General features: G+C 40.5%; 2 protein-coding genes across 4 annotated transcripts in view; both read right to left on the bottom strand.

The window, feature by feature from the left end:
* Positions 1–279: 279 nt before the first annotated feature.
* On the bottom strand, positions 280–19,361 carry LOC113172018 (integrin beta-1-like). Its single transcript, XM_026374806.2, has 16 exons — positions 19,063–19,361; positions 10,349–10,415; positions 9,910–9,995; positions 8,213–8,435; positions 7,875–8,045; positions 7,538–7,776; positions 7,277–7,432; positions 7,065–7,160; positions 6,891–6,980; positions 6,613–6,753; positions 6,112–6,314; positions 5,699–5,937; positions 5,389–5,611; positions 5,068–5,300; positions 4,097–4,263; positions 280–1,456 (listed from the first exon to the last, which is right to left on the bottom strand). Exons 2-16 carry the CDS (start codon positions 10,413–10,415, stop codon positions 1,391–1,393), a joined length of 2,400 nt encoding a protein of 799 aa, XP_026230591.1. The 5' UTR covers positions 19,063–19,361; the 3' UTR covers positions 280–1,390.
* Positions 19,362–22,512: 3,151 nt separating this feature from the next.
* Positions 22,513–27,530, bottom strand: part of LOC113172010 (neuropilin-1a-like) — a 55,961-nt gene continuing 50,943 nt past the window's right edge. For 2 of the 3 annotated variants that reach the window (XM_026374789.2, XM_026374791.2), the window contains 4 exons: positions 26,728–27,023; positions 26,427–26,523; positions 26,291–26,335; positions 22,513–25,718 (listed from right to left, as the gene is read on the bottom strand). In XM_026374789.2, the coding sequence (XP_026230574.1) occupies positions 25,447–25,718; positions 26,291–26,335; positions 26,427–26,523; positions 26,728–27,023 (710 nt within the window). In that variant the 3' untranslated portion in view covers positions 22,513–25,446. The remainder of the gene's footprint in view (positions 25,719–26,290; positions 26,336–26,426; positions 26,524–26,727; positions 27,024–27,530) is intronic. The other variant, XM_026374790.2, reaches the window with a different exon arrangement.

The following is a 27,530-nucleotide window of genomic DNA, read 5'->3' as shown; positions in this document are numbered from 1 at the left end:
GTTTCTCCATTCATAACTTTCACACAATGCAATAAATATTCTGACGATTCATCTGGTCGACTACTTTTTTGCAGCTCACAGTTGAGGCGTGAATCAATAACCTGCTTTGTCTTCAGTCCAAACTTTCAGAATTCAACCCATCAGTTTCATTCACATAACAACACACTATCACTCCTGAGTTCTGTTGAACTTTCAGAATTCAACCCATCAGTTTCATTCACATAACAACACACTATCAATAACAGACCTACAAATTAGTGTACAATCACATTTTTCAAATATTGGGGGAAATTGTTTTGAATGTTTATTCAATAAATAATTGCAGAAATACAGAATTGCAAATGTGATGTGGAATTTTAAAAAGGCACTTAAAAACAATGCTGACGTGTGTAACCTTTTCTTTTTTCTTTACAAAAACCAAAACTCTCGACATTGATCTTTAAAACTAAATGATATCATCATTTCCATTCCTTTCAATAAAACAGTTTGATCAAAGCACCACAAGAGTCAGGTGGAAGAACTGGTTCTTCAGTTCATATCCTACAACTAAAACAAGGCATGTAAAATATAAGTTTGCTTTAATTAGTAAACAAGGCAAGTTCGCGTGTATATTTGGCATTGCTGTGGAGAATTAAGGACCTGAGTTGGCTTTTAAATTAAGCAAGTAAAACCTGGAGCCAAACAGTAATACTACTGTACGCTGATGTCCTTTCATTTAGAAAGTCAGAAAGAAAATCTCTTTTCTAGACAAAGACACATTTCAGTTGATTGTTCAGATGGATTAAGTCTGGAAAAAACAAAACAAAACACAAACATACATACTAACATCTTCAGTCCTGTTCCGCGAATACATATATGGCTTTACAAAGAACCCCAAAACATACTGTACACAGTTTACTGCTGCCACACGGCCAGCTGGTGCTACATTTGAAGAGTTCAGTCCAAAGAGACTAAAAGGAGTGACACCTGCTCAATATGACTTTTGCTCATTTGAATTTTTGAAACACTGATGGATTGCTGCCAACTCAACATTGTATAAAGTCATTTTGGAAAGAAACCCCTTCATTTGTTGCCAATTATCAACATCCAATTCAACCCTCCTCAAAACACTGATGGCTTCACGCTTCTATTAAAACAAAAAGGCACAGGTAGGTTTCCCTGCCAGTCCTGTTGCAGAAATGAAGAAAAAAAACATACCCCCACATTTACAGACTGTACATGTTTCAGATGAAATAGAAGTTAAACAAACTGAAATAGTGGCAAATGCATTGCTAACATTTGGTGTCTACAACAAAACAAACAGTGAGAGTGTTAAAAAACCCGCCCCTCCCCTCACCCCAGCCCGATTTCTTTTTCCATACAGTGTTGTTACGGTGAAGGCAAAGCTCCATCATTTGCCCTCATACTTTGGATTGACGACAGTTGTTACGGCACTTTTGTAGATTGGATTCTCCCCCTGAGGAAAAGAAGAAAAACACAAAAGACACAGAGAGTAAGTGAAACATTTCTGAACTTTTAATTCAGTGATTGGATTAACAAATGTTAAACTTTCCAACCCTGTCTCTTAAAAATTACATCTCTGTATAACGAAGCTGCAAAGGTGCTTACATTGACATTGGTAAGAACTTATCAGATAATATTCTCAATTAGATGCAGCCATAAACTATCTATGGTAAACGACAGTGATAAAAAAGTTACTTTAATCTCTGGGACTTCACTGCAATATAAAGTCTACAGTAGGAGCAGGAGTGTGCAGACGGGAAAGGTGAGGTGCAGAAACACTAATAGTGCACATGTTCAATTGGACGTGAAGCACGTGCAAACCTGGACCCGAGAAAACGTTTTGGTTTATGTAGCAGGTGAGGAGTTTCTTCTGCTTTATCGTTCTAAATTATGAATACAGACTACTGCCACCTGCTGGTAAGGAGAGTTATTTCCTAGTGACAGCTTTTGGCCCAGATGCAGGCAACAGTCGGTCTGCGTCGTCTCCAGTTCTTTGATGTAGGATTAGTGTCACAGGCCTTAGTTTTGTCTAGTAACATTTTATATGTTCAGTATCATATTTGCCACCTCACATTAACAACATTTCCTCTGTATGTTAACAGAAAATGACTGTACCCTGTTGTATAAAAATGTAATTTCTAGGAGACAGAGTTAAACCTTCAAGTGGTTCAATTTTGTTCAGTGGTGTTAGGAGTAGAGAATTTCACAAGTCTGTTAAGATTAAGTAAAATAGTAGAACAGCAAAAAGGTTAAATAAGCCTGGGTTAATTAGTAAAGGGCTAAAGTGTTCAAATGATAGTACCTATACAACTCTGGAGGGTGAAGTAGAACACGTGGTTAAGCTGATTGAGATAGACCAGTTGTATATGAGGCATGTTCAGTCTAAATTCCCTCACTGCTGAATTAAAAATGCACAGTGCCTAGTTTTACAGTGTGTAATAATTCTAATAATTTTCAGTTCTGTTAAAATGGTCTTGGAAAAAAACAGACAAACAAACAAACAAACAAACAAATAAACAAAAAACACACTTTCTGCTTTTTGGTACTCGCATCTCTTGAAACAGAAACCCTTTTTTGATAGCACTTTGCTTTGATGTTTTTTCTTCTTGACTTAGATTCTGTTTGCTTGCCTTGTTCCTCACTTGTAAGTCGCTTTGGATAAAAGCGTCTGATAAATAACTAAATGTAAATGTAAATGTAAATGTAAATGTTTTGGTTTCCTGTTTGCAGGGACAGTGAAGGATCAGCAATTTTAGTTTAGTCTGATACAATTAGCTAAATTCATACTATCCTCTAACTATTTAAAGTAATATTAGTAGTTTTCTTACACGTATACCCATAACATATTCTGTATCCTGTGAAAAGCATGCATCTCCAAAATGTCAACCTTTACAGTATAAACTTAGAGCAAAGTTAGATAATAATATTTAAACCTTCATTTTATCTGAAACAATGCATGACTATATATATTGTTTGTTAATTTCTAATAACAGTTTTCCTTTTGGATAAAACTTAAAGTATTCGACTTACTTTAGTGCAAATAAGTGACTTCAGCACACTGACTTAACACCGACACCTGTGCTTAAACATGCTAATTTCACAACATGCAGTCACCAAATATTTCAGTTCATTACACTCAATACAATAAAACTGCACTCTGCACAAACAAAGTTCATGCAACATGTCATACAAACTTTGGCCTAAAGAGCAGCAGCTTTATTCCCATAGCTGGGATTCTGGAACTGGTTAATGGGACTCTTGTAAATTGGGTTCCCTTGCTGATGTGGAGAAAGGAAGAGAACGAAGATGAAAGCAAGAAGAGTAGGAAAAGATTTTGAAGAGAAGAAGAAGAAAACACAAAAATCTGTAGAAAAATATTCAGTGCAGAGCAGAAAGGGTCAGATTATTGATGTGTACAGGCCATTGTCAGCGCTGCTATGGCATTGCTGTGATTTATTGTGGAGCATTGTGGATGAAAATGAAACTAATACTTAAAACACAATTGAAAGTTAAATACTTTTACTAGAGTAACTTTGCTTTGTATCTAATTACTTCTATTTTTCATTTATACAGGAAATAACTCGACTCGCTGGCTGTGATTAAAGCTTCCTCCCCTGAGATTATCAGCACTGCTGCTGTTAGTCCTCCTCTTTCTCTGCTTCATGGCCTTTTATGGTGGTGCAGTGGTATTAGGTGGACAGTGAGAGGCAGCACTGTCAGCTGAGGGGGAGGGCTGTTCCTTCAGTGAACAAAGACTAAACTAAACAGCAGGGAGCAGAGGTTGATCATGGACAGACTGAGACTCAATGTTCTCTATTTAACTGTGCTTTGTTTTTGCACTCTTAAGACATTTTCTCATCTGTATTTCACATGTATGACCACAATGCTCTCAAACTAACCCACAATTTGGCAGTATTTTCTATGCATTTCAAAATTATCTCCTTAATTCCTTTTTTCAAAGTTAACCTTAACCGTATATTATTTTCCTAAGTAAACATTCTATCATCTTGATGCTAATATCATGTGCCCAGGCTGAAAAAACAGCAGCTTGAAGTCTTCAGGTAACCTGTAGGTAAAGTGCAGTGTGACTCACCGTGTCCCACTTGGCGTTCATCTTCTCCTTCTCAAACTTGGCAAACTCTCGGCGGTCGTGGATGATCATAAGCAGCTTCCAGATGAGAAGCAGGGCAAGGCCAATCAGCACGATGCCCGCCACCACACCTGCCACAATGGGGATGATGTCAGGTCCCCTAGGGCAATCTGAAACAGAGAAAGTGCACATTGAAGAAACAGAAGCAACAAATTACAGTTTCAAGATTGGTTCATTACAAGCATTAGAACATCTTTCAATTAAACAGAACAAACCAATACATGTACCAACTTTTAAAGTATATCAAATAAATGGGGGTGAGAGCCAAAGGAGATCCTTTCTCCCAGTGGTTATGAAACTGTATAACTCCTCCCCCCTCTATAGGGATGGGGACTGACAATCATAATTCTTATTTATTATTCTTTGTTCTTAAAAAAAAAATTCAATATGTGTTGCTGGTCCTTCTTTATACACCCAACTCCACCAAGTTTAATTTTGACCACCTCGTCAATTTTAATGACGGAATTAATGTTAGTTAATGATAGATCCGATAGAGCTGATGTTGATAATGTCGCCCTCGATTTGCTCATCAGGGACAATATGATTCATACACATTCACTGTTCATATAAACTTCCATAGTTTCTTTGGTTGTGTAAAGCTGCCACTGGAAATGTTTAAAATAACACATACAGGCACATAATTGGAATAAAAAGTAAATAACAATAGCATTACATTACCTCTCCTCTCTAATCACTCTCTAGCTCATTCAATGGTTTGTACTCTGTCAAACCATTGGCAGGGCTAATCCCCACATACTTCCTGTACGTTAAAATCTTAAAGACTACAAGTATAAAAGTGCAGATGACTTAATGCAATCAACCAAAAAGCATCATATTCAACATATCTGAGAATGATGGTACTTCATGATACTTTCAGTTTTTAATTTATGCTACAGTTAACAGTCCAGTCTCACCCAGTTTCTCCACTACGTAGACCTCCTTGGTGTCATTCCTGACAGCGTAGGTATAGTAGAACCAGCAGTCGTTGGCATCTCGCTCTTTGCAGTGAGTCAGTGGGAAGCTCTGGTCTGTGGGCTGGGGCAGGTTCTCACGATCCTTCACTGTGATTAGATTGAAGTATTTGCAGTCCTGCTCACACGTACTCTTCTTCTCACCAGCCTTGAAAGCTCTGCACTGCACACATTCTCTGTGGAGACATGGACAGAAGAGTGACTCTCTCCCCCTGATTTACTCTTCAACTTTCTGACAAACATGAACTCAACTTTCATACTCACTTGTGCTCAGCACAAACACCAGGGCAGGTGGGACAGATCTCACAGGTTGGACCCTGGAATTTGGCGTTAGTGCATTTGCAGCTTCCGCATTCACAAGTACCGCGGCCATTACAGATCTGTCCATTCTTGGCAAGGCAGGAGGTGGTGTCCAGGGAGCAGTCGCAGGCACTGCCTGTGTAGTTGGTGTCACAGATGCATTTCCTGCACTCACAGCGCCCGTGTCCTGGTAAAGGCAACAGCAGGAGTCACCACAGACGTCACAATTAAACAAGCGTCAGTCTTCAGATGAGTTTATTTTTACAATCCTCACCTCCACAGAGCTTGTTGTTGGAGCGGTCACAGTTGAAGTTGTCACACTCACAGTATTTGCCACTGTAGACCTCTGCAGGGTTCTCCCGCTTTTTGCATTCACAGGTGCCGCACACACAGTCGCCATTGTTGCTACAGATATCTGTACCGTTGTCTTTTCGGCAGTTGGCATCCAGGTCCTCTGTCCGGACCTCGTCTTTGCTACACTCGCAGACGCGCCCAATACGTCCTTCGTTACACCTGAAAGTAGGATGTTAAACAATGCATCAATAATGAGATATTAACGTTGAAAGTGAGACTAAAAAGTTATTTTTTCAAGTTGAAAATGTAAAACTAGACCACCGGATCATTGAGTCTCCATGGTACATAGTTCCATAGAACTGAGCTACTAATTCTTCATGGTTTAGCACTTACTTGCATGCTCCACACTCGAAGGTACCATAGCCCTCGTGGCACTTTGCACTGTTGGGCTCTCCTTTACTAGCACACTGACAGTCGCAGATGAAGTTCAGAACCAACTCCACCTCTTCAGTGAAGCCCAGCGGTTTAATTTTAATGATCTCAGACTTGCCATTTGATGGACACTTCTTGGATTCAATGGAAATATTGAAATACACCTGAAAACATGAGGGGGAGTTTATAGAGTCATTAAAAGTTGGATTTAAGTTTAGTGTAACATTTTCTTTTCATTTTGTCTCTAAATGTGGAATAACTCCCAACCAGAAGGAGCTAGCAAAAGGTTATAACTTCACACACCAGAAACTCAGGTTGTAATTTACCAAGTTACCTGACAACTCTACCCATTCAACTCCCCACCAACTAGATACTGTATGTAAGATAACATATCTATCTCTCTAGATAAGATCTAAGTCAAGATATCCATCTCTATCACACTGCATAGAGCATCTTCTGTACCTCGTCTCCGATGGAGATGTTGGAGCACTTTCTGCCGTTCTCCCCTGTTCCCACCACATCGTTCTTACAGATAGACTTGTAGGTGATGGAAACTCCCTCTGGCAGCCTGCCATTTTCCAGAATGACCTCAGATGACAAAGACTGTTCAAGAGAAAAGACACGTCAAATACTCACTACAGGTCGGGAAAAAGGAGAAAGAATAATAAGAAGAAAAAGATCTATGAGGAATTTCTGGATGTCAGGTGTATGTGATGTGGAGACTTAGCAGCTTGACTCACATTGTAGGCATCAATAATTAGTTTGATCACATTGCTGGAGTTGGAGGATAGCGTCCCAACAGCTGACTTAGGTATAAGGTTTTTTAACTCCTGTAGGAGATACAAAGAGGGAGGCAAGGACAGAATTAGCACATTTTAAAAAGCCAACAAAAACAAAATACAACATTAACTCACCTTGTAAACCGGCTGGAATTCCTCAGTGACAGCAAAGATGGTCTGGATGTTGTGGTCGCTCAGTTTCTGAACCAAATGTGCGATGGAGGGGTAGTCCTATCAAAGAATTCAAAGTCACACAGTTATTAATAAAGACAGAATAGGACAGTGAGAGACACTGAAACAATTAGTGAAAGAAGGTCAAGCTGAAAACATCATCATAAGCTACGTACATAGTAGTGACTCATGGTGTAGATGTTGTTCTCCAGATGACACTTTCCATCATTGGGCAGGACGATTCCTCCCAGTTTGCCGTCTCCTGCAAAGTGGAAACCAGCATCGGTAGAAAACACCAGCAGACGAGTTACGTTCCTCCAGCCGATTTGCTCCTGCAAAATCCAAAAACAGAGCTCATCTGTATTTTACTCACTTACTGTCTGCTACAGAGGCTGAGAAAGTACCGATTTCACCCAGTAAAAACTTTTACTCCTTACCTCACAGACAGCCACCTGCATGATGGCATCAAAGCCTCCCTCTGGAGAGTCCAGGTTTCCTGAGATCTGCTGCTGACTGACCAGCCGATTAAACTCTGCTCCATTGTTTGTCAGCTTCAGGACGTTCTTGTAGCTAAAGGGGCTTGTACAATTCTGGTTCCCTGTGCAGGGGTTGATGAGCCTGGCTGGTGTGGTGCTGATGTAAGGCATCACTGTCTTCTCCACAAAAGAGCCAAAGCCTAAAAGGGGAATAAAATAAGAAGAATGTATTTTACTCAGAAATAAAGAAAATGTTTTCTGCTGTTTATAATCCTTTAAACTGAGAGACAGTTATTACCAATTCTGAAATCTGAGGTAATAGCCTGCATCTCCTTCATGAGGTCAGTGCCAAGGTTCTTAAGGTTTTCCAAATCGTCCTCCATGGAGAAGGAGAGGTCCATAAGGTAATACAGGTCGATGGGATAGTCCTCAGCACGCTTGAATTTCAGCCGAAAGGTCTGGGGCTCATCTTAAGGACAAATAAGCGAAACGTTAAGATTAGCAGTGCTAACTAATTTAATCTCTATTCAGCAAAAAAGTGATAAAACTGTCATTAAAACATGTTTCACACAGAAATAACTCCCCCCTGCTCCAGTAAAGCACCAGCACCTGTGGCTAAAAGAATTGAATACTTACCAGATCTGAGTGTCACTGTGAGTTTCTGGGGCTGGATCTGGGTGATCTGCTCAGGCTTCAGTTTCTCAGCCTTGTCTTTCTTGCGGTCTGTGACAGGCTTGTCCTTGTCAATGGTGACGCCTCCACGTGGGTTCTCAATTTTGGCCTCATTACAATTTCTCTTCTTCAAGGACTCTAGATCATCACAGCGGGCCGACTTAGATTCACCCACAGTGAGGAAGTTCTGCAAATTAGCAACATAGATTGCTATGAGAAGGATTATTTTTACAAAAACAACTTGCTAAATTTTGTTTTTGGGCTTGAAAGAAGTTTACAGCGTTCTGCCTTAAACACATTGACCACTTTTATGTTAATGTTCCTTACAGATGTCATCAGACTGATGTAAAGGAGAGTCAGTGTACTTCAATTCACCCATCGAGGGAGAGAGAGACATGGTGTGATGTGAGACAAAGTCGCCCACCCGGATTCAGACTGGGGAACTTTGGGGTTATGTGGCATGTGCACAAACCATTGGGCTACCAGTGTGCTCCTGAAAGCAATCCATTTTACATAAAGGGCCATAAACTGTGTTTGTAGGGGCCACAGGAAAAGGTAATCGAATGATCAGGAGGTCTGGCTAAGAATATAGAGCAGATTGGATGCACATGATCAAACAAGACACAGGAGAAGTTAAAACAATAAGCTTACTGAGAAAAAGAGAGAGAGAAAATAAAATAGTGCTTTGACCTAAATCTTTCAAAAAGCACATGATCCACAGAGGCTAGTTTTCCTCGCCTGCATTTAACCAGACACACACCAGATAAGAATTATTCAGAAGCTAAAAAAACTAAACTTAAACAAGTGTTTTTCCAGTGTTGAGGATATTTTACTCTGATTAAAAAGAAAAAATAAAAAATAAAAAAAGTCAGAAAATGAACACGACACTAAGATTTCATGCTGACGAGTCAGTAATCTGATAGAGAAGAACAGAGAAGTAGGAATGCAGCACCACGATATAAGAGATAAACAACTGTCTCCTTTATGCAAATTGTTAATGGACACAATCTATTCTAATATAATGAGATGATATTTCAGGGACAACGACTAGAAAACCTGGTGGAGGCATTCATTGTGCAATTATATTTTAACCTCAGATTTGTGCGACAGGACGCACATCTTATTAAAACAGATTATTGGCAACATTTGATGTCTCATCATAATTTATTTGAGTTTCGGTCAATGTTTGAGGAAGCTGCCAAAGATTTGTATCGTATTTTCTTTGCTGCAGAAATAAAAAAAAATTCATCTGATGGCACCACATGACGTGGACATCTACATCTGTTGTTTGTTTGTTTGTTCTGCAGGATGCTGTTCTACTCCAGCTGTGCAGGAGTAAATAAATGTTTCATTTAAGTCTGTTCACTCAGTGGTGTCACCACACAGACTGGCCCCGGGTACAGAAAACACCTAATTAAAGAGGAATACTCAGCCTCTGATTCCACTGTGAGACGAGAAGCTGCAGCACTGAGGTCTAAAATAATGCAGTTGTGGTTTACTTTCATATTTAAATCATACAGTAGTAAGTTTAGATTGTATATGTACAGTAGCTCTAACTTCAGCTCCAGTCTGACTTTTTGAAATGCTGTAATGGTTGTGTAGATAGGGTTTCCATTCATGTGATAAAATAGTTTAGTGGCAGCTTAACTGATGTAACTCACTTCGTCTGTGCACCACCCACACGTCTCGGAGACCTGGATGCATTCCCCACATGACTGAGCGTTTGCTTTGATGCATATGCTTCCCTCTGAAAGAGACAAGCAAAGTTTTTTTACAGCCAAGATCACAAAACAGAGTTTCCATCAGTTCACTAAATCAAAGCAGCTTCACTTTTTGGCTGTAAAACACAACCCCATTCCCAGTTAAGAAGAAGCCTGAGTGATGCTGAGAAAAGCTCCAGGCAGTTCACCAACAGATGACGGCACCTTGTAAAAAAAACAAAAAAAAAAAAAAAACAAGCTGCCAGCCTACAGGGTCCACAGTCATTAAGCCATAAGTGAAGAAATACAAGACTGAAAGAAAATATTTTTATTATTATTTAACAAGTGAGAACAACAAAGCTAAATTTGACCAGACTCTGGTTAAGAACTGTCTTCTTACCTTGTTGTGCCGAGATGGCACCAAGAACCGCTGATAATACTGCTATTAAAAGTAGCCGCAGATCCATCTGTAACAAGAACAGAATGACTCTGTGTTAGATCAAACACAATCACATCAGCAGATCAGTGAAAATATTCACAACAGAGCTGAGGCAACATATTCTTTTGCGTAAATACATCGATTTGCATGTAATCTGTCGATGCCTCACAATGTTCACATTCATCCCAATTTATAGCAGCTCCAGCTCCCACTCAATGTGTCTTTATATAGCCCAGAAATCCAAACAGAAAAGTGTGGGGTTCTTTAAATGTCTGTGCTTTGTAAAGCTGAAATGTCACAAATGCTTTGTACGAGTGTCTCACAACAAAACACTGTGGGGCTGTCCAACCTCTAAATGAGGAGACAGCTTTATCTCATTAGTGGTTGGTATCAATCCTGACAGCAGACATAGTGTTGTTATCTCTTATATTTCACACATGAACCGGTAATTCAAGTTAGATTAGTCAACTCATCAACAATTGACAAATTGTTTTTTACTTAATTGCTAGATTAATTGACAGAAAACAAAGAAAGTGAGCTGCAGCCGTTAAGAAAATGCATTTCAGTCTGTGTCAGTGAAAGTTAGCATGTGTGTTTGTGTGGGAAACACAATCAAATGTATTTTGTTGTGGTTATAGAAGCACAGCTCTACTTTAACTAAGAGATTCACAGCTTCAGGGAGGTGTGATGACACGTCTACAAGGCTGTGTGAGCTCACATTATACCAACAAACAAGGGAACGATTGGTTTTCATACCAGGTTTTAGTCCAGTATTTTCATTTTTATTATAAAATTCATTAATTAATTACATTATCAAATCAACGTTCCAAAATAAGTCTAAGAAGAGGGGAAAAGAGAAGAGGGTCAAAAAAGGCTGCCACTTAAACAACATTCACTTGATGCAAGTCATTTTTGGAAGCTTGATGCCTTATTTTGTTTCCAGAGAAATCATGCAGCTGGAAGTGAAGTCAAGAAGCAGTTTGAAAAAACGAATTGTCCAGACTGAAGCCTCAGGGTTTCACTACCAGCCATGAAAACACACGCTCAGCTCAAGCTTATATGAGCATAAAAAGCTAAATATGACCCCTTCAAATCATTCAGGTTTGTTACAGAAGGTTTAGACAAACAACTGTATGACACTGTTGTCTTTTCATGTGGTCTCCTTTAAAGACTTTATCCTGATGCTGTGAAGTGAAACGCATCATTTACAGCACCGTGGAGGAGGGCTTCTCATTTTACCCTTCCAAATATGGAGGAATAACATAGCCGCATTCAGCTGGCGTCAGCTGCCAGTTCATCAGCACTTCCCTGCACCACTTCCAAGCACTAACAATGTGCTTGCCTTCTGTCTGAGGTTTGGAAAGTTTCATGCCGTTACTGCCCTACATAACTGTGTTTAATATGAACAGTTAAAATTAGTGGCTAAAGATTTCTACTACCTTGACGGTGGTGTCTCAGTGTTTACGGAGCAAGTTTTGTGCATTAAATATCTCAAGCCAAGGCCACGACTCCACAGCAGAAACAGGCAAAGAGGTGCAGAAGGTGTGTGTTCCTATATTTGGTCATGGTATTTTATACCTCACCCTGAAAACATTCCCACAACTCTAGTGACACACTTCCTCGGCTGTCTCCCCTATTCTCAAACTCAGACAAACTTTTTGTGCATTTGGCTCAGTGAGATACAGGAAATCAGGCAGCGCTGAAAGCAGACAAGTGAAAAGCTGTGTCCTGAAACAGGCTGCTGCTGGATATTAAACAGACAAACACTGTGCAGACGTGGAGCTGTACGATAGGTACAGGCATCAAAACAACCACATTATGTGAAATTAAACCTAATGAACAAGTTCAAGTCTCCATCATAAGTGACTTACAGATAGTTATTATTCCACTAAGGCCAAGAGTGAGAAAATAAACATGATGGTGGACAGAAAACTACACAAAGCCTGACATCTAACAAAAAGAGCAGATCACGATGTGAATGTGATTAAAGTTTAAACATCTGGAAATTATTTCTACTGATCCACAGGCACTGTCCTTTTTAAATACACTTACTGACTAAAACCAGAACTTGTAGCAGAGCAGACAAACGTTCAACACACAGCGAGACGCTTAATAAAACTGAAACCCACACTAATAAGGCTCCTCCCCAGCATTCCTGAACACCAGCTTTGTTTGTGGCTCCTGGGCTGCAAATTTTAGAGAGACGACAGATGAGGCCTTCAGAGTTTCTAACGTTTGTGTGCCACATAATGGCACGAGGCAGAGTCATTTCTGGTGCTGGTCTTGGGGAATAATCGTGTTGGGAAGAGGTCTGCTCCCATGTCCATTTAGAAACCCTGCAAGTAAAATCTTCTTCTCCCCCCTTTATTGTCACAGCATTAGTAACAGCAACCAACTGTTAATCATTATATTCCTGCTGGAGGGGGGGGGGGGGTCAATTTACTGGTTCAACAAAAGTGGCAGAACATAAAAGTCAGCACTGCTTCACCCGCTGGCACAGCGATAAGAGCTGAGTGTAACTTAAAGCAGACAAAAAGCTGAGGCCTGATCCACCACAGACAGTTTTAAAACACCTCCATGTAGCTGTGAAAGCAGAAGTAGTGACCCTGGGTTGTTTTTGTACTTCTTAAATAACACTACTGACACTGTTAATATCTGCTGCAATGACCTAAAAAAGGAAATGACAGTAACCACTGTTGAAAATGTTTATTTTCATGATAATTACTTTAGCTTCCTGCATGCTCGGCAGCACATTAGCAGTTCCTTCCATACTTTTACATGGTGTTCCAACAGGAACTTACAGAAATATTAAAGGTTTACAGGACAGCAACCAATTAGATTAATATTTTCTTCCACTGATTAACTGTTTTGCCTACAAAATGTAAGACAAACAAATTAAAATGCTTGTTTTACAACCTGAGAAGATATATTTTGGTTCATTCTACCATTATTTGCCCAAATACATTGAGTTTACAACAAAAAAGAATCAAATCCTCATATCTGAGAAGAACAAGGAGATGTTTGAACGATTTACCAATTATTAATTTAATATACCAGTCTGTGCAGCTCAAGTAGATTATTTCAGAGATATTAGTTCACAGAAGTGCAGCATTATTCATTATTGAACTGATTTAAATCCAAACTATGGAGGCACACAGTTGGGATTACTCTTAATTCACTCTGCTACTACTCTACCTTCAGACCTCTCTCTGTCTCTCTCCCTTTCGGGAAACAGACACTATGGCCTATGAATAGTGGCAGTGACAAATCTGGGAGCCTAATATTTAGAGTAACGGGGTAAACTAACCAGAGGCTTAGCCATTTATAATACAGGAACGGTGAGAAAAATAAACCAGGCCTTGAACCAGGTTGGAACAAAAGGGGGTATCTGTGATGTGTGAAATTCAAACTAGATATAATCTAGCACCACAAGTAACCCTCAATCAATTCTTTAATTCACAAAATGTGACAATAAAGCAAGATCATGTGAAAATTGTCCCAAAAAGATTGTAAATTGAGCACTCCAAGCTGATCTGATGAGATTAGGATTTAAAAAAAAGGCAACTGCGTCTCACATCAAACTAAAAGCTGGAAAGTCATTGTGAAGTCATCAGAAGAGTGAGTCAAAGTAGAATCTCAACATGTTGAATTTAAACCTGCCTCAACAGCAACCAGCAACTCAATGCAGTGTTTTCATGTTTTAATTTGACATACTTTGAGCGTATTAATACAACACTTGTGCACCAGTCAAGCTTTCAAAACATGCAATCAGAGTGATGCACAGGCCCAGACAAATGTTTAATCATTCCAGTGGCTGAAACTCAGAGTTTACTGTTCATACAGATCACAAGCTGCAGCCTGAAGGTACGCCTTCCTGTGTCACACCTACGCCTACTGTAAAGTAGGGGTAAGTGTGATAATAGATGATGTTTAATTAGTTAGGTTTTTAAGTTTTATTAGTGGCGTCATCAACATAAAACATGTACAACGTACAACACACTTTGATGCTCTACCAGTGACGTATGTTACCTAAACGCAGTAGCTCTGGGTTCCTTGATTTATGTAACAGTCAGTATTTGTGCGAAACACTGGTACAGCCTTTTATTGCGCAAACATTTCCCCTACCCTACTTAAATCCACATGGGCAGAGTGGGAATCATCTCTTTATCAAGACACGGTTTATTCTAAAATGTAAGAAGCTCTGGGATTTTTCCCAGTCGGGGTCAACTTCAGTCACACTCAGAACCAGGAGGTGAGCATAAAGGCTCTTACTCAGATGCTGCAAATATGTGTCACCACCACTTCTTTGTTTACCTCTTCCTCTGTTTATTGACATGATGCATTACCTTATCAGCTTTTACTAACAAAGGAAACTCACTGTGCAAAGTCTGAAGTGAGAGACTTCCTCCTGTGGGGCGTCTTGCAGGGTTTCTGAAATAATGCACATTTTGGTCTGCTAGAATTTTACGTCAGCTAGTACTATTATTTATGCTGCCACAGAAATGACCTCAGCTGGGAGCAGCCAGGAACAAAGTCTCATAAAGTAGTGGTCTGTGGGTTGTATGTAGCAGGCTAGTGTTTGGAGTTTCAGTGAAAGATATTTCTAGCTCTGCAGATTATCAGCCTTCCTGACCCCTCTGAGAAGCTCTCAGAGTTTAAATAGACAATGCTGATGTTGTGTAAAGAAGAAGCACAGCAGGATTGTGTTTAGTTTCCTATAGTCCTTATGGATGACCTTGAATAAGCCTTGTAAAGTTGTCCCATTTGGTTGAGTTTATGGTTATTGTACTAGTGTCTTTGCTATGAAGATCACATCAGGCATAAAAATAAACATATGCATTTGCCTACAACAATTACAGAATGTACTTCCTGTGTGAGATTTTGTGCTAATGTAGTTTCCCCTGCTGCACACTGGAGGAAAACAAAATGACACATGCATCCAAACAAATGTCATTATCTCAAGTGAGATTCATTTTAGCTATGTTATGCAGCTAGTTAACATAAGAAATTAGTAAGACAAAAACCAAAAAGCTAATGCCTGCAATTCTTCATGGTACACACATCAGACATATTCAGCTGTAAACCACCATGAGCCCACTGCAAAAGCTACCGCTGGTTCCTCGTTTCATGCACATAGAGGTTAACCACGGCAATGATGACACACACTTTGGTTTCTCATGAAAAGAGAAGGGGACAAGTCTGCATATTTAAGCACACGCAATATCCAATATTCAGAGTGAACTGTATTCACTACTGCCACTTACAGATGTTCCACTATTAATTACTCCGTGGGACTCGTCAGTCCTTTGTACTGTAACATGGTTTCTGTATTTTAATATTACGATGGGTCCCCAACACGAGCAAGATGCACAACAAGGTCTCTGATACAGGAAATCATTAATAGACTAATACCTTCTGTCACACCTAAGTTCACCGGAGTACTACAGTAAATTTCTTAGTAAATATGTAAGTCTACCTTAGTAAGACCTTCAAATTGCCCAAAACCAATAGATTTCCTACACAGTCAAAGAAAAGTAGAAAATAGTGAGTGGTCGTGTTTGAAATCTAAGCTTTAAAAACTACATAAATGATTATGGATACTCTGCAGTTTCACTACAAAGCTACATAAAACCAAAAACCCAAATCAATGCTGCATCTACTTAGCAGCAAACCAACAGCAGCTGTTAACATTATAAACATAACCACTTCCACACCAAGTTTTAAAGATCTCAGAACTAGCTTTGGGTATTTTCAGATCTGTCGGATTATGAGCACAGTTGTAATCAAATGATCAATGTCAACACAAAGTGAAACATGGTGCTCAGCACAAATCACTATTGTTCATGCTGGGTGGGTCATCTGGAAGTCCACAAACTGGGTTGAAACCCATCCCCCACGCCACAAGCTCTGTTTGCCACCCGGTGAGCCAGCCAGTCTCCACCTGCTGCTGAAAATCACAGCCCACTCTCAACCCAAGAGACCCCCCAAACAGCTCAGCCTGATTCTGCATCCATTTCCTTAGTTAAACCACACCCAGACGCCGCTTTCTGCCCACCAGCCTGATGAGGGATCCCGAAGAACGCTTTGGTTGTTGCCGTTTAAATTCCTAATGTTTAAAGGAAACCCAACCCAGCTAACTTCCCTCTGCCATTAAGGAAGATACTGACGTTAAAAACATTTTTAAAAATGTGCTGACAACACAAATCTTTCTCTGCACTTAAACCTTTCCCTTCACCTAAAACTAAATCTTGCACTTACACCCCATTTAACTGAAGCAGTGTTTCCTAGAGCACTTTACTTTAAAGTTCTTCTCCGTGGCTTAGATATTTGCTTTGTTCCTCACTTGTAAGTCACTTTGGATAAAAGCGTCTGATATAAATAACTAAATGTAAATGTTCAAGGGTTACCAATCTATAGGAGTGAAATCTTTAATATATGTTTTAACATATAAAATCCAACAAATCTAATTCTATAAATTGTCTATCATCAGCTGATTGTTTCTAGTAAGAGTTTAATTCAAGCTGTAAATTTTTAAAGTGGCTTTTTGAGGTTTCCCTAAATGAGATAACACATTCCACATTTGGGGAAATGAAAGGGGTTGTTCATTGTGATGAGCAGAGGAGAACTGTCAGCTGAATCTACAGCTCCGCTCAGCTTTACAGAGCTTTATACTGAGATCAAGCCATACCTTTCCTGTTTTGGTTTAGTCTTGTTTTTGACTGCAGCTATCAGTTAGCAATTAGCTAGTTAACAAAGCCGAGCATTTAGCATTGAAAGAAGTCCACTAAATCAGTTTAACATTTTCTGAAATGTTTGTTTCCAATGGGCCAAAAATGACTAAGAAAAAGCTGTTACACTTTCCATGGATCTGCTGTGACTTCCAAAGTTTTACCACAGACTCAGACCTCCATACAAGGTCTAAAGGGAGAGTATTTCCTCCAACACATCCCCCTCAGCACGCTTTGTCTGGCCATCACCGGAAGTGCCGTCATCCATGACTCATATCTGACAAGTCGGGGAAAAAGGGCCTGGTATTGAGTAACGCTTACTGACCCTTCAAACTGTCCCAGGCACTCCCTGCTGCTCACCGAGTGCTGCTAACTGTGTTTAAACATCACAACAATGCAGCTAAGGGAAGTGAGTCAGTGATTCACAGTGAGCCAGCTCCGGTCTACAGACCCATCTCCCCCCATGTCTACGATTATCAGGTCTGATGTCTATTATTTGCTTTACACTTCAATACAGCACTGTTGCTATATCACTATAATACGAGGACAAGCTAGTAATTAACCCAAGGCATTAAATTTCCATGTCTCTAAATAAGGCCTTGCAGCAAGATGTCGTTGGGCAAAGATTACTAGTTTAGCTCAGCCCCAACAAATCCAGCCTCACCCAGATATTCACAGGGCAGAAAAACACCACCCCAGGCTGCGATTCCTTTACTCGGAGTGAACAAGGCAGGCAAGACCAGTCTTGTTCCATTACTGCACAGTTAACAATGCTGAATCAGAGCTGTGGGCAAGGCTGAACAGGAGGATTTAGATTCTGGTTAACTAATCTGGCCTGCCTCCACACATCTTGATCTTACTGCATCCTCAACCACAGTTTATACAGTCCATGATGCAGTTTCACTGGAATGGGGTCTGAATATATTTTACAGCCAACGTCAATCGAATGATTTAGGTTTTTGCTTCTCCTTTGTCATGCATGTTTTCCCAAAGATATAAAAAGAGCGAGATGTTAAAAACATCTGCTAAAGCTGGAAGTCTGGTGGTTGAACTACATTCCTCAAGAAGACCTGGCTGCTTTGAAATCCAATCTTTCTCAGAAGAGCTAAGAAATCCTGATGATTCACTTACATTTTTCAGACATCTCATGTTCCAGCATATAATTTAAATATAGTTTAATACAGTTTCCTACTCAGATAAAAGAAAGCCACATAGATATAACAAAACCTTGAAACGTCCCACAATCTAAAATGACTTCTTAAAATGTCCTTTTTTGTGAGACTAACAGCTGCAAATCCACATATTTCAGTTGAATCTCATTCAAGACAAAGAAAAACATAAGAATCCTCTCATTTAAGCTCACGGATGAAGCAAAGGTTGACGTTTTCGCTCAGAAATCATCATTTAGCTTATGAAAAACAGGGGAAAATGCGTTTTTAACCACCTAATAGCTCAAATCGTAGCAGATCTATCGTTATGGGAAGAGGAAAGTTTCACCATTAGAGACAACAAAAAGCTGTGAAGCACCAAAGAATGACTTTAGAGAGCACGTCTGCATATTTCAGACACACATTGTCCACAGTAGGTCTGATGTGTTACAGCTAGTCTGACTACAGGATGAGGGTTAGCTTGTTAGCATGAGGAAAACGGTGAGAAAAGTTAAATCTCCTCATTAGAAAGCCGATCTACGGCCTACAATCTGTACAGAGCCCAAACAGAGGGTTACAGACGGGGAATATGTTTGTGTATGTTGAGCTCTATCAACCTTTTACGGATGTGTAGTTCTATAAACGTCTGTGGAAACTGTCTTTGTGCTGCTAGCTAGCTAACGGTAGTTATGGTTAATCCACACCCAAAGTTTTCCCCTGAAGAAAACAGAGTCCGCTCCCCTTTGGTCGTAACATGTTTTCACAGTATTGCAGATGTAAGTAAAACAACCAAACTCACCGTATGTTGGTGATTTAATGTCTTTTCCGTGGATTCAGAGCAACATTTATCCCCTAAACCGTCCTCCTTCGAAGAAATAAAACGGCCACCGCAGCGACGACTAGCTAAAACTGTTATGAGGGTCCGCTTTGTTTTAGCTAACAGCCGCACCGCCCCGCAGTGCCAAGGACGTGACCGATTAAAGCGCGGGTGGGGCTGTTTTTATTAACGTTTAACTACACTGGCTGTGTTTCCAGTCAGATAAGGACGATGACTCCCCAGCTCTCCCGAACAGCGGCGGCTCTGGAGATGCTGGTCACACGTTTTTTTATGACCCAAATCAACCCAAGTCTTCAAACCCCGCCTGTACAGGAGGAGCCGCGGACCGCACAGGAGACGACAACAAGCGCACTGCAGCGCGGTGAACTCGTCCTCACCTCGGATGTGGGGAACAGTCGCACACCTTCACCAGACACTGCAGGAACAATCAGCAAATACACACAGATAAACACACACTGATGATCAGCACATAGAAGTAAGAGGACATAGAAAACCCTGGAGCAGGAGCTGCTGCAGAAACAATCAGCTAAATACAGTTATATATACACTGATGATCAGCACATAGAAGTAAGAGGACATAGAAAACCCTGGAGCAGGAGCTGCTGCAGAAACAATCAGCTAACTAACCTATATACACACACTGATGATCAGCACATAGAAGTAAGAGGACATAGAAAACCCTGGAGCAGGAGCTGCTGCAGGAACAATCAGCTAAATACAGTTATATATACACTGATGATCAGCACATAGAAGTAAGAGGACATAGAAAACCCTGGAGCAGGAGCTGCTGCAGGAACAATCAACTAACTAACCTATATACATACACTGAAGATCAGCACATAGAAGTAAGAGGACATAGAAAACCCTGGAGCAGGAGCTGCTGCAGAAACAATCAGCAAATACAGATAAACACACACTGATGATCAGCACATAGAAGTAAGAGGACATAGAAAACCCTGGAGCAGGAGCTGCTGCAGGAGGTGGAGCAGCATCCACCACACGTTGTCCTAGTAGATATAGATGTAGTTCTTCACACACATCACTGACTCACTGATTCATGTTCAGGCGTTTCTTCTGTTCCCTTTGAACTAAGTGTCTGAGAACAACCAACTGGTAAGAACCTTGCTAATCTTGCAATCCATCCTTTTTCATTTGCGACCTGACTCTAGATAAGCAGCAGAAAATGAATGAATGGATCATTATCAGGAGCGTGGAAAGGCGACAGGGAAACTACAGTGAATAAATACCTGACAGGTGAGAGTCACCAAGGAAGCAAAGATATAAATCAATTAAAACAGGGAGATGATGTTTCAATGGCAATAAAACGTTTCAGACATAGACATCAAATCTAAACACATAAACACGAAGCTGTACTGGTACAACGAAGACTAAAGAAATAGGAACTTATGAAGTAAAGCAACGCCCTCAGACGACATATTACCATGATATAAACTTAATAAACACAAGTGGATAAGACGTGTGATGAAATGTTATCGAACTATTAATGCAGCATGGTGAAAAACCAGAAGGAGAAACATGAAGCTACATCAGTAAAGACCAGACCAAGACCCAGATCCACACAGACCTGTGCCATATTTAGCCTCTATAGTCACTCCTATATGTATGATGAGTGTGTAACAGCTGATGCTGCGAGCTGGAACCAATGACAGATGAAGTCACTGTCTCCATTACACATCATCACGTACCTCTGATAAAACGTCCGGGCACACTGGGCCGGGGGCTATTTTCAGTATCCGTTTCACATATGTTTATATCTGAGAACATGTGAACACAATCACAGCCCTCTGTCATGAGTACTGTTTTACTGTAGACTAATGGGGAGGCAACGGACTGCTGCAAACTGACACGCACAGTTGCAATAATTAGACTTTTAAAGCAGTATTGTCTTTTTTGTTAAGACCAGTTTAAGACCAGTTTGTGTCCCATGTCTTCGAGGTAAAATTAAAAACCAAAGCGCTGCAGAACCATGCCTGCTTGTAGCAGCGTGGCAATGCACCGAAACTGTTTGCGGTGTAGAAACGAGACAGAAAAAGAGCCTGGTAACAAGTACTGAAACCTTCTTCAGGGTGTGGGAGAGTGATATGGTGGGACTTTAAACAGGAAACCTCAAACCAAAAGCCGCATGACAAGTTCCCCTAAGATCAGAGCTCAGTTCAGGGCTGTTGCTAAAGTCCATGATGCAGCTTAAAGCACATTATTCACTGAGCAGCAGAGAAAAACACTGAATTTAGCTTTACCTCAGGTAGAGACTCTACTGCCTCAGTGTGGTCAGAACATGGTATTAGAACCTCGTGGTGATGCATCAACTGGTGAACTGATTTCAGTTTCCTGGTTTCTACATCAACTGGTCATGAAATGTGATCTGATCTTCACCAAGGATCAACAAACACAGTATTTAGTAAAACTGTTCTCATCTTTCTTGTCTTTATTGAACAAACCTACAGAGTGATGGTGGAAAAAGTAAGTGAATCAGTGTTTTAATAACTGGTTGAACCTTTGGCATCAATGACCTCATTCATTAGACCTAAAACATCCCGGAGGATCATTCTTCCTCACAGAACTGCTTCAGCTCAGATTCTAAGGACGTCAGCTGTGACGCCGCTCTTCATGTCATTCCACAGCGTCCATACTGGGCTGAGGTCTGAGGTCTGACTGGGACACACCAAAAGGTGGATTTTATGTCAAGTCATTCTGTTTACTTCAGCGACTGGGGTCAGTGTCTTGCTGAATCACCAGCTTCAGCTGTTGGAAAGCTACCCTGACATTATCTGATAGGATATCTTGATAAACTGTTTCACATACTTTTTCCACCATCACTCTGTATGTTTAATGGGCCTGTTCGATAAAGATATAGAAGATCAGGATTGTTTGTGTTTTATCAGCTCAGAAACATCAGTTTGTTCATCTTTGGTTAAGATAAGATCACGCTTTCTAATCAGTTAATGCAAAAACCAGGAAATAGCAAACGGTTCACTTACTTTTTCTTGCTACTTGTATCTGTCAATCTAGAAAATGGCATACTCAAAATAAAATGGCTCCTGTTCTTGAACCCTATGAATTAAATTCGAGTGCATGGACTCTCATGAAAGGTAACAACCTATAATCTACAATCAAGGTAGAATCAGTCTAAGTGATACTGAACTGGACTTACAGTGTAATTATACTAATCCAAACCTGCTGGAACCTAGAAACAAAATGGACCGAGTTTAGTGAATAATCATTAATGAGTAAATTTGTTTATTTCGTAAAAGAAGCATGAAACTTCTGCTTTCCTGTTTAAATCAAACCCAAACTCTGCATTACTAGGTAACAATAGAGGATTTAAATTTAGGTGAACTAACCCTTTAAAACAAACCACTCACTGATGTAAGAAGGAGACGGAGCAGCGTCTTTTATTTAAAACATTTATTTGATCCAATTCTTTGGAATGTAATAGTCAATGATCAGAGTCGGAGACAACAGAGATGGATGAGTCTGGGTGCTGACCATAAAGTCAAAGTACAAACAATACTTTTAGTCACTTAAGGCCTCACTGCTTTTCCATTTTTTTACCTTCCTTTCTTATTTTTTTCTGGATGTGAGAGAGCAAAAATACAGAAGCAGTACTGAAAATAAAACTTTTTTTTTCTTGTCATACAAAGAAAAATAGAACAAAACAATGGCACGTACATCAGTGACAGTACAAAAACACAAGGTGATATTATACCAAGAAAATCAAACTGTTACGTTTCAAAGAGACGCATAGAAGCTTTTTCAAGAATGAAAAACATCTCTGTATATTGTACATTTCAGAATTATAACATTTTCATCTGAAACCGTGTTAAAAAGAAGCAACAATAACACTGACCTCTTCCTTCTTTCTCTCTTTTTATAAATCAACATCATAAACAGATTATTTTTTTAAATATATCAGTGCAACATTTGTTTTCACGTCTGTTGCTGCAGCATCCTTTCTTGTTAAACGAAGAAACACTGGAAACACACTGAACTGATGTTTTAATGATCCTTTCTAAACACATGTGGGTTTAAGAGGGAATAACGAGCATCTCAACAGTCACTGCAGCAGAATTTGATTGTAAATGTTCACTCAGAAGTGAAACCAGAGGAGGATTTGATTTAAAATAAGGAAGAAGAAGAAAAACCACAACGTGTCTCAAATGTCTCATTTTAAGAGGAAAGAGTTGAGCTCTGATGCTAAATTCATGGCTGACGAACAGTCTCACATCAGCTTTTAAACGTACATGATGCCACATCACAAACAAAGACAAGTTAAAGTTGGTGCAACATGAATGAGCATTAACACCTGCTGGAGATTCACAGGCGCCTCCAGTCAAACCAGTTAGAGACTGGTCACATGTCTTTAATGACACAAACCTTCCACCTACAGTACTATGAACAAGTGACCTGCATTTCACCACATTCACCTACAAAAGCTCAAACACGATGGAGAAATATTTAGTTTGAAAAGAGTTTTAATAAGAACTTCTAGATGTTGGTGATAGTTTGTCCTGATGTGAGAGGATCTTCATGGTTGTTCACAGTTAAAGCAAAGAAGATGCTCCTGGAATAAAATGTAAATGAAACTGTGCGAGACAGTGGAGCTCTCGCTGCATGTGAACTTTTTACAAATCCTGTTTTCGGTTCTGATTTCAATAAGAAAATGAAAATAATGAGCTCCAGGGCTTATTCAGTGTTGCTGCTGGGTTCCTGCTCTGCTCTGATTAACTAATGGACTTTGATTTGTTCTAGAAATGTGAGTGGGACTGCAGCTCGTGTCACCTGATGGAGCTGCTGAACACGACTTTGCTCCATTAAATATTTTTTCCTGATAGTCAACAGTGAAACACGGAGCACAGCGTTGTCATGGTAGAAGATGCTGCTGGACCAGAGAAGTCTTCGTGATGGCTGCCAGACGTCAGCACTGAGCGTATCTCAGTCCTGGTGATGTATTTTCAACATGATGACTAAGGTGGTTCGTTTTACCCTGTACACACAACGTCACCTCCCACGAGGCTTTTCTCCATCTCTGTTGAACATAAAAACCCTCGTGATGACAGACATGACAAAATTCACAAGACCAGGTCAGATTAGTTTGGTCAACCCAGCAGCTTTGTTCCTCTATCAGCTGATCGTCTTCAGTTTTTTGAGCATTAGAGTGAGTTTGATTGAACGTAGAAAGGATACTGCAGCACTGGTGTCTTTTCTATTTAAAAAGAACTAAACAAAACAGGGCGCTCAAATATATTAAAACCTATGTACAATATGTTGGATGTGTCATGTGCCATGAAAATGAGGCAGTCAGGGCTCCTACACCTTCTCTATTTTGAAACTTCATAGGTTGTCTAAAGTTTTCCAAAACCTAAATGTTAACATGGATTGAAACGTTTTAATCTGTGTCAGTCTGTCAACAAGTAAGAAGACTTCCACCAACACGTGATATGTGAAAAGACACCGTAAAGCAAAAAAAATGTTGTATATAATCACCGTCAGGAAAAAGTCTGTTAGTCTTCTTTAGTTCAGTTTTTGCACCATGTTTGTGTAGGAACCCTGGTCCGAACGGCAGCCGATGAGAAAACAAGGCAACAGAAAAACTGGAGGAAAAAAAAGGCACTGTCGGAACTAGACACAGGTTAACGGGCCAGGATGGTACCCGCCACACACACACACACACACACACACACACACGTATAAAGATAAACATGAGTGTAGTGACACATACACACCTTCAACCTCACTCAGTGACGTGCACACACCTTACAGTCCCTGCTCCCAGCCACAGGAAGCCTCTCCTGCTTCTCCTTTTGCAGATGTATATGAACGTGACATGCACACGCACACGCACACGCACACACACACACACACACACACACACACACACACTCGCTCACAGGAACATACGGCCAGCTAAAGAGCCAGATATCAGAATAGCAAATTTCACATACTCTGCTAGTTCTGTGAAACTATGACATCTGAAAAACAACACACACAAAACAAATCTGATCTTTCCATAAAAGTACACAAACGATACTTTCATCTGAATTGGTCTCAACACCAGCATGTGATTACATGAAATCAACAAAGCACGCTGAAAAACAAATAGAATCCTTAGTTTCTTCTTTTTTCTTGCTGTACAGATTCTTTATACACAGTGCCCACTACAGGTCAGTCCCTTCCACCGCCGCTCCTGAGAAATTAAAATTACATCGGCTCACTTTCAGCCCACCCTGCTGTCCTATTGGTGGCCTCAGCCCCGTGTTCCTCCCTCCTGATTGGCTGCATCACGTGTCCACGCGGAGCATCCGCAGCTCCGTCTTTCTTTTCCCCTCACGCCTCTGAATAGTTACTCTGTCCGTTCATCTTGTCCTTCTTTAGCTTCACGCCGTCCACCAGCTCAAAGTTATAGTTTTCCAGGGCGGATAAGTTCCTGTCCGTCATGGTGCCCTGCGAGCAGGCGCAGTACAGGACGACGCCGCAGATGGCGCCCAGGAAGACGCCCAGCGCGGACATGGCGATGATGGTGATGAGGATGGGGTCCAGGGTCTTCAGCATGTTGCCTGGTCCACTGATCTCACTGGACTCCTGAGAGGAGTCGATCGCTGCAAGACAGAGAGTTGTTCCATTCAAATAAAGCCTTTTTATTAAGGTTCAGCTTCAGCTTCTCTCTCTGCCAACATTATATTTGATGAATCCCAACAATTAAACTGTTAAATGTCTGATGTCACACAGCAACATTTCAACACAGACAATCTTCATAAAGATAAATAAGGTTGAACTGTTCCCTGTCATGGAGACCAGCTTAGCCCAGTGTTTAAATGTTGTTTTACTTTGTACTTGTGTGTTTAGCAGGAAAAACTGGAACCAGATTAGTATCGGACAACTTCAACTTCAGATTTGATTACTTCAAATTAAATTGTAGAAATTAATAAAACGTTGCTGCAACATACAACAAATATTTTACGCCCATAAATTACTACTTACAATAACTACTACTCTCACCTTACTCTAAGTACATTTAGATGGTGGTACTTGACAGATATGAGTACTTCCTCCACCACATAATAGAGTGACTATCTGAAGTAGTGAAACTACGATATAAATAAAAATATAATATAAAAATTACTAAAAAGACTTATACAGTAAATACCCATGACTTCCGTGAAGTACTTACGTAGCATGAAGATCTCGGTCGGTGGAGATGTTGGAGCTACTGGATCTGGAGGAAAGAAGAACACCTCTCTTAGCTTAAAGGCAGCGACAGTGTGCAGCACAGGAACCTGATTTTGGAGTGTGATTAACATTCATACCTTTACAATCCTCAGCGCTGAGTCCGTCTATGATCTGGATGTTGTCCACCGCTATGTGACCTGTACTGTGTCTGTCTGCAACACCTTCCACCACCACCTGGAAATAAGACACGGCCACATGGATTAATTGAAACAGGAGGCTTGATAAATATATAAATGTATATCATACATGTTCATTCCTCAGCAAACCAACCAAAACTCATCTTTAAAGGTAAATTTAAACACAAAACAGAACTGAAAACAGTCCCCTCACATTATTCTATCCATACTGATTCAGCTCTGACATGTTCTGGACTCTTACCTGATATGAGATACTCGAATGTGGCAGTAAGACTCTCCCCTCCCTCCACCTGCTGCCCTGATGGCCGCTGACTGTCCACAGCAGCTCCCCCACCTCTGCCTCCTTCCTCTGCTTGATGTGAAGAGCTCCCACGTGTTCACCGATCATGTGATACCAGAAGGACATGCATAGGTCGGCGTCTGGCGCCGTGACGGGCAGGCTGACCAGACTCGCCACCTTCTCGTCTTTGTCCTCGTCTTCGTCCTCGTCTTCGTCTGTGTCCATCAGCTGCATGTAGATGAAGTTCCCCAGTCCGCCTGCAGGGGGCACCATAAGACAAGGTAAGACTGACCAGTTGGGAGAACAACACTGCAGCTAAGGCCAGGATTTCAAAATAAAACCTTAAAGGAATGTTATAGATACTCAACAATGCTGATTATCTGCAGCTGTTCTAGGGACATAAGCCTTAATTTGACTGATATCAGGTTCCACTGGGACCTTTAAACACAGGCCTCATTCTGTATTCAGTTTGTGGAACGTAGAAACCAGTCTGCAGCGGTCTCAAAGCCTTTTCATAAAGTTAATATCTGTGCTTCTGCAGCTCCCAAACACATCAAATCCAAGGACTTGACAAGGTTTTAGATGGAAACACAAAGGACGCTATCAGCGCTCTTCTATAAAGGTCTGACTTGACGTCACAGAGAGCTCATTTTTTACCTGTGATCTGGTTAAGTCAAGTGATCTGGGTGAAATCATTCACTGTGGAGACGCTGCTGTCTCTAAGCAACCATCCATCACAGGAGGTTTGAATGGAGAGAAGGCCG

The sequence above is a fragment of the Anabas testudineus genome, chromosome 17 (assembly GCF_900324465.2).
Source record: "Anabas testudineus chromosome 17, fAnaTes1.2, whole genome shotgun sequence".
NCBI classification, from domain to species: Eukaryota; Metazoa; Chordata; class Actinopteri; order Anabantiformes; family Anabantidae; genus Anabas; species Anabas testudineus.
Note: the sequence above shows the minus strand (reverse complement) of the source record. Positions and strands in the feature narration are given on the sequence as shown.